The sequence below is a fragment of the Triticum aestivum genome, chromosome 2D, assembly GCF_018294505.1.
Source record: "Triticum aestivum cultivar Chinese Spring chromosome 2D, IWGSC CS RefSeq v2.1, whole genome shotgun sequence".
Lineage (NCBI taxonomy): Eukaryota > Viridiplantae > Streptophyta > Magnoliopsida > Poales > Poaceae > Triticum > Triticum aestivum.
In genome coordinates, this window is record NC_057799.1 from 543,519,709 (window position 1) to 543,527,159 (window position 7,451).

Sequence of the window (7,451 nt, forward strand, 5' to 3'; positions counted from 1 at the left end):
TCAGCTACAAGGTTCCAGGTTAGACCGAATCGCGGATGCAAATGCACATCCAGGATCGGCGATCTTATTTTCATCGGGGGATGACTGGTCCCTGCAAAATTGTGGAGTACCGTTAGGGATGCAAATGATGGTTTGTGCATTCCGCTTGTAATCTCCCGTACCGTAGGATGGCAACCAGATGAAACAAGTCCCCTGGCTTGTCACCGCGAAGATGCGTCCTAGATGGCGCACGGCGTCTTCGAACGTGTAGGGGTACAAATCTGCCGCGGCCAACAAGCGCCAGCCTCTGCCGTTACTGCCTCTTGCATTGATGGCAATCCTTATGTCGAACACCGCGATGAGATAGTAATCGTCGTAGCTGTGTCGCTTTGTCGGCGGGTCCGCAATTGCTATCTTCTTCAATCTCATGTAGGCATCATCATACGTATTCAAGCCCAGCCAGTCCGGAAGGCCGATCCCAATGGTTGAGTAGGGGTCTACGGGAACGGCTGCACTGCTGTGGATGTTGTGCAAAATGATGGTGGTATCAGGCCGGAGGTATGCAAGCCAATCTTCGTTGGCACCGACCCAGACCTATATATAAGACGGTGGGCAGTGGAGAAATTACGGGATGGAAATGGAATAACTAAGTACTACATGATCAAACTCCATGACTGACCTGCTCATCGGACAAAATCCGACTACCTCTCAATGTCGGCAACTCTAGCAGAGTCAACGTGCAACCATGGCCAGGGAGCGGTGGACTATTCGAAGGATTGTCCCATAGAAGAACCTTCTCCTCGAGGAGGCATGGAAGACCAACAAGCATGGCCTTTTCCCAAGCCTGTTTAAGCACCGTCTTGAAAAAGTTGGTGCAGGAAGCACCGAGTCTTGCGGCGGTGAGGACGTCGGAGCGGCGTGCGATTTCTCCCAGAAAATCGTCGTCCAAGGTCTCCTAGCCCCGACGAGGAGGAGAACCGCCTAACGAATCCATGGGAGCAGCAACAAACTGCCTTCTCTTCGGGGGGAGGGGAACTGGTGAGGAGGAGATAATAGCGTAGTAACCGCAGGGCCTCGTCCCTTCCAACTATAGCTCCTCGATCGTTCCTTAACGAAGGGGTGAGGCTATTATTTACTACGTACTCGTACTATAGCAGTACTAGTACTACTTTCTCTACTAGTAGTGCGATGTACTGTGCTTCTAGTATAGTGCACCAGTTTTGAACTCTTAATCTCAGGGCCAAGGAGCTACAGTTGGAAGTGGAGGGTAGTACTGTTCTCTAGAACCATCGCTGTACTATCAATGTAGGGAAAGTACACCTACGTAGTGGGTACTCTCGGTGCTCTATTCAAGCGCGTAGCTGGCCTACTCAACCGCTCCTCTCACGCACACACTAGCAGCCTGTTTATCAGCGACGGTTACTGCGGGGGCAGAACATTTGAGTTATTTGATACAGCGAGACTAGGCTTTTCGCTTCCATTTGTGGAGGTGTAATGGATCTCGTTAAACTTTGTTAGTAGTTCCTTCTTTATGAATGAGATGAGGCAAAGCTTTTGCCTCTGTTTCAAAAAAAATCATGTCAAGAGGAATTTCTTTTATAGAGCCGATAATGGAGTGAAGTCCATGCGTGCAACGCCACAAGTTACAGAGTACTAGTAGAGTACTAGCACTTTACGTACAGAGCCATATTGCACAGTTCCCAATGCCGTGCCAGGCTTTTCCGGCTCCTCGGGCTTAATTGGGAGGCGCTAGTTTAAATATGCTACTAGCTGACGAGGAAGCTGCAAGCGAGGTGTGGCTAGGGCGAGCACGCGAGCCACGAGATGATGGGAAGGAAACCCATTCACGTGGTTGGGCTATCCAGTGCACCCAGATTGTGGTGTGACATGTCCGTTCGACTTCAAAACTCAAACTACCCGTGTACAATATTGGCTCGCAACGAAGTTACTATTTAAAAAAAGGCCGCCGTGCGTTCGGCCGGGATCGAACCCACAAAACGAGGTATCCACTCCCGTGACCACTAGTAGTACTCGTTGGAGTACAACGCAACCTAGAATCGCCTTTGGTCGCTAGTAGTACATTGTTCCTTACAAGAAACCACTAATAATGCCAAGAAACTACTACCACTTGCATACGTGGCAGACTTAAGATAAGACTACCTTATCAACCATTGTACATGCCCTTACCAACCAGCCCTAGTTGTAATTTTTTTACTTCTAGTGTTCTATGGACCTAGTTGTAATTTTTTTACTTCTAGTGTTCTTTATACTGCTATTATTGATTGTGAATAGAAGATCGAAAGTTTCTCCTAAAAAATGCAGCCTATACACTTATGCGGAAACTTATATACACATACAACATATGAAATACGAGACTTGCAAGCTGAATAACTAACATATCATGAAATATGAGTGACAACATTGTAAACTTTATTATTATTGTTGTTGTACAACTATTTTTGTAACCTTGTCAGAACAGAAAAGTTTAAAAAGAACCATGGACTTTTTGTTTGGAATAGAAATCCCCTGACTTATGTTTCGACATTCACTGTTGAGTGGACGTCACCTGGCCCGTCCCCTTTCCTGTGAACAGTAGAGGGGTGAATCTCGGGCTTATTCGTCTTTCTCCCATGCTCGTCAGTGAACCGTGGGTTTCCTCTCCCTCCGCCAGCCGCTCCAACCACGGGGGCGTGAGAACAACGGATCTAAAGTTGTGGTCCTGGTGAATTTTCTAGGCATGCATAAAATAGATCTGGGATGTTTTCTGCACAAAATAAATCACATTCATAAGTTTTTGGAAAAATCGAAAAACATTACTAAATATGAACTATAAGATCTACTTTATGCATGCCAAGAAAAACTTTACAAAAAGGACGAGCATTTGCCTTTGTTATGAATTGTAGACATTATTCTGTTTGCATATGCAGGTGACAAGTCACATATCCGGAAGAGATACATGCACCTGACGGAGGAGATGCTCGAGGAGAACCCCAACATGTGCACGTTCATGGCGCCGTCGTTGAGCGCACGTCGGGCCATCGCTGTCCCCCTGGTCCCAAAGCTCGGCAAGGAGGCCGCGGAGAAGGCGATCAGGGAATGGGGGCAGCCTCTGTCCAAAATCACCCACCTCATCTTCTGCAGCACCTCCGGAGTGGACTTGCCAGGCGCCGACTTCCACCTGACAAAGATGCTCGGCCTGCGCCCGTCAGTGAAGCGTTTCATGATGTACCAGCAGGGCTGCTTCGCCGGCGGCATGGTGCTCCGTCTGGCCAAGGACCTGGCCGAGAACAACGGCGGAGCACGCGTGCTGGTGGTCTGCTCGGAGAACACGGTCATGACTTTCATGGCCCTGACGAGTCCCACCTCGACTCGCTGGTAGGCCAGGTGCTCTTCGGCGATGGCGCGGCGGCCGTGATCGTCGGGGCGGACCCCGACGAGTCCACGGAGCGGCCGCTGTTCCAGCTTGTATCGGCGAGCCAGACCATCCTGCCGGAATCGGAGGGAGCCATTGGCGGTCAGCTACTGGAGGCGGGCCTCACCTTCCACCTCCGCAAGAATGTTCCCATACTTATCTCCAAGAACATCGAGCGTGCGCTGGAGGACGCCTTCAAGCCACTGGGCATCCACGACTGGAACTCCATCTTCTGGGTGACGCACCCCGGCGGGCCGGCCATCCTCAGCATGATCGAGGCCAAAGTCAAGCTTAATAAGGAGCGGATGCGCGCCACCCGGCACGTCCTGTCTGAGTACGGCAACATGTCCAGCGCGTGTCTGTTCTTTGTCCTGGACGAGATGCGCAGACGCTCCTCCGAGGACGGACACGCCACCACCGGCGAGGGCATGGACTGGGGTGTCCTATTCGGCTTCGGCCCTGGCCTCACCGTCGAGACCATCGTCCTCCACAGCGTCCCCATCGCCTCCCTGTGAGGCCAGTAAAAGGCCTCTACGTTTTCCCCTTACCCGCAAATCCACATAATAAGAGGGCATCTGTTCCGTTGCTGAAGAGTGTTCATGATTGCCCGACGCTATTTGTTCTCAGACCTCTCTGTTGCTCACGGTTATGGTTGTGATTTAGTTTCTGAGACCTACTCAGTTTCAAAATTGTTACCTGCATGCTGGCCCCTGATGTGGCCTTTGTTTTTAGTTTCTGCTTTTTTATTTAATTTCAAAAAATGAACTATGTATTCTGTTTCATTTGCGTAACGGAGCACGGGACCGTTTCTGTGGCCTCATGTGATTCAATAATTTTATTCCTATAAAAGAACACTATTATGGCAATTTAGCACACTACAATCAAAACTGCTCACATATTAATGCCATTATGGCTAGCTTTATTGATCAAGGATTTGCATGATAAGATCAGGGAGTTCATCGAACTAATTATAGGAAAGGGAAATAAAATAATGTTTTACTAGCTCATTGCCGAGGTACGACGATCTATGGGATCAGCAAGGCCCCTTGTGGTCCGGCTGTGGGATCAACAGACACAAAGAGCAGAATCAACAGCTCACACGGTAATGCTATGCACTTCGGTTAATCAGATATTTAGTAGCCAACTACTTAGTGTTAAAGTTCAAGCTGCTAGAAATTTCTCGGGAGAACTTCCTTTTTTGTTTGAAAAAAATCTTGGGAGGACATACTCGATGATAATATGTTTGTCCAAATGTTTTAGGGATCTTCAATGCTCACATTTTGCATTGGTGGGCCATATGGTCTTGGGGAACAGGTCCGAGAGTGGGCGGATGCAACAATTAGGCTATTCTCGCTGGTTTTGAACCACCAAGTCGCTTTAATAGTTCTAATGGAGCAGCTCTACAGGTGAACAATAAGCCTATCTAGTGCAATGATGCTATTTTTACATTTGAACATACTTCCGTAATTTTCAGTGGAGCAACTTGCCAACTCTATTGTTTGTAATTTTTAGTTGGTGGCTTACCAAGCTGACTGCTTGGTTTGCCAACTCTATTGTGATGTAACATGTATAACCAACTCATCGAATGGTGTAACCCAGGTAAGATCTTGGTTGGTTTTGCAGGGCATGGACAATAATCAAAGGACAGAAGTATCATCACTAGACTTGAGTTGCAATAGCATCATCTGGTACTCTTTGCACACTCGACCTCCCAATGCTGCCACCCGATCCATTGTAGGAGAAAATTTTCATTTTTTGCTTCTTCTGCAGCTTTTTGTTAGACAGGCCTAGTATTTTTTTTCTAGTTTCCGCTTCCTTTGTTCGTTGGCCTCGTTTGTACGTTGCGTCATCCTGATGCTTTTTACTCTCTAATTAATACAAGATGGCAAGCATTTGGATGCGTGTCGGAGGAACCAATTTATGTACAGTGTGTTCCTTGATTGATGATCATCATCTTTTATAGCAGCACCATGGACACAATGTATCCCCTATTCCCCCGTGCGTCTAGCATCTCTCCTATTCCCCTGTTCGTTCACTGATTGGTGAAACAAACTAGAAAGCCATTTGATCAGGTGGTGCTGCACATTTTCAGGAACAATGCAGCTAACAACGATGCAAAGGAGTAGATTCATCGAGGAACAATTTTGATCAGCACAAGTGTTTATTTTTGCATGCATCTGCTGAGATGAAACAGCAACCGATTAATAACAAGCCAACGCACATACTTCCTGCTATCTGTTTTCTGAAGGCCTGGTTACATAACTTGCTAGTACAGATTGGGCGTGATCCACACCTCCGTAGGGCAGTCCATCAGCCGCGCAGACTCCGGCAGCACGCCGGGGAACACGCGCTCGAACGTCCTCGCCCTCGCCTTGAGGTCATAGGCCCTGGCGCCTCCCCAGTCGCCCACCCGCTCGAGCATCTCGGGGGCGTACTGCCTCATCCAAGGCGCGGAGAAGTAGAGCACGCCAGGCCTCACGCCGGGGAAGTTCTTCGCCAGTAAACACGCCGACCGGTTCAGCCCGAGGAACAGCGCGTGCTCCTGCATCGACCCCCGCTCCCCGGCATCAACGCCGTCGTCGTCATCCACCACGCGGAACGTGAACCTGATCCCGTCCGGGACCGCCGCGCGTGCCGGCTCCCACACCGCGCTGACCTGCCACAGCCCGCCGCCCGGCGCGGCCACCAGGTGCCTGGTGAGGACGGCGTCGCGCGGGCAGTATAGCAACACCGCCTTCCACGATGGCATTCCGGCGGCGTCGAGGTCCCATCGCTCCACGCCCCCCTTGTAGGTCACGGCGTAGATGCTCCCGTTGTGGTACGCGCACTCGGCGTAGATCCTTCCGCTCCCGTTGTGCCGATCTTGGCCCCAGTAGTGGTTGGAGACCAGCACCCGCCATCTGGCATCTCCGGACCTGGCGTAGGAGATCCACTCGCCGCCGTAGTGGACGACCGTGACGATGTAGTCGCCGCCGCCGCCTCTGGACGGGTTGCCGGACAGCACCGCCTTCTGGTAGAAGAAGGTTGCCAGATGATGCGCGTCGTACGTAACGTCTGGGCTGTGCCGGTACAGGGATTTGAGACGGTAACGTTCGATTTTCCCCTGGTCGTCGTGCTCGGCCTCCACCCGCGGGAAGTCGGTGACCGGCGGCAGAGGGATCGTGCGCGAGGTGAAGAAGTTGTGGAGCGAGAGGTTGCAGAGCTCGTCCACCACCACCAGCCACCCGTCGGAGGCGCCGCAGCAGGTGACGAAGGTGCCCGCCGGGAACGTGACGCTGTAGGCCTTGTCGACGTCGAGGAGATTGCGGAGCTTGCAGGTCACGGCCGAGCGGCTGCGCCCGATGGCTGGGTGGGGTTCTTGTTCCCAGGACATGAGCCATGGCGTGCCCGGGGGTGGCACGCCGCCGGCAGCCGCGGCCGAGCGCCATGACGCGCAGACGGTCGCGAAGGCGAGGGCTCCCGGGAGCTCGAGGAGCTGCACGATGCTCGTGAGGAGATCGGTTGGGAGCTCGGACCAGCACGGTGCTGCTGCCGCCGCGGCCACCATGCCGAATCTTTGCGTGACGTTGTGGTTGTAACGACGATGCAACTAACGAACCACCCAAAGAAACATATCTACTCCCTCCGTTCCAAAATAGATGACTCAACTTTATACTAACTTTAGTACAAAGTTGGATCATCTATTTTAAAACGGAGGGAGTATGTACGAGTCGGAGAGGGGGCGCAAATTTTGCTACGATTCCTTTTTTTTCACGTCGTGTCAAGCACGCTTTTGATCTAATAAATCCCAGATTTAAAATGATGTAGGATTTGAGAGGGTATGCCACTTCAATTATGTGTTTTCTCTCCTTCTGCATTTTGAGAATTCTACAAGAGACGTCAAATTTATTCGACGTGTGCCCTATGATGTGCAAATGTGTTTTGCAAGTACATGGCATCTTTTTTCTGAATGAGCCAAGACTCTATACTAATTAATCGAACATCACATTACAAGAAAACCACTGAAGCAAAATAAAAATACTATCACATCCTTGAGACTCCTCCATCCTCTCCACCACGC

At 50.6% G+C, this 7,451-nt stretch overlaps 2 protein-coding genes across 2 annotated transcripts; one reads left to right on the forward strand and one right to left on the reverse strand.

Moving 5' to 3' along the window:
* Positions 1-971: 971 nt before the first annotated feature.
* Positions 972-3,906, forward strand: LOC123049880 (chalcone synthase 1-like). Its single transcript, XM_044472743.1, has 3 exons — positions 972-1,017; positions 2,907-3,310; positions 3,364-3,906. The coding sequence occupies exons 1-3, from the start codon at positions 972-974 to the stop codon at positions 3,904-3,906; spliced, it is 993 nt and encodes a 330-aa protein (XP_044328678.1).
* Positions 3,907-5,533: 1,627 nt separating this feature from the next.
* On the reverse strand, positions 5,534-7,083 carry LOC123049882 (uncharacterized). Its single transcript, XM_044472744.1, has one exon. The coding sequence runs from the start codon at positions 6,936-6,938 to the stop codon at positions 5,658-5,660; it is 1,281 nt and encodes a 426-aa protein (XP_044328679.1). The 5' UTR covers positions 6,939-7,083; the 3' UTR covers positions 5,534-5,657.
* Between the last annotated feature and the right edge of the window lie 368 nt (positions 7,084-7,451).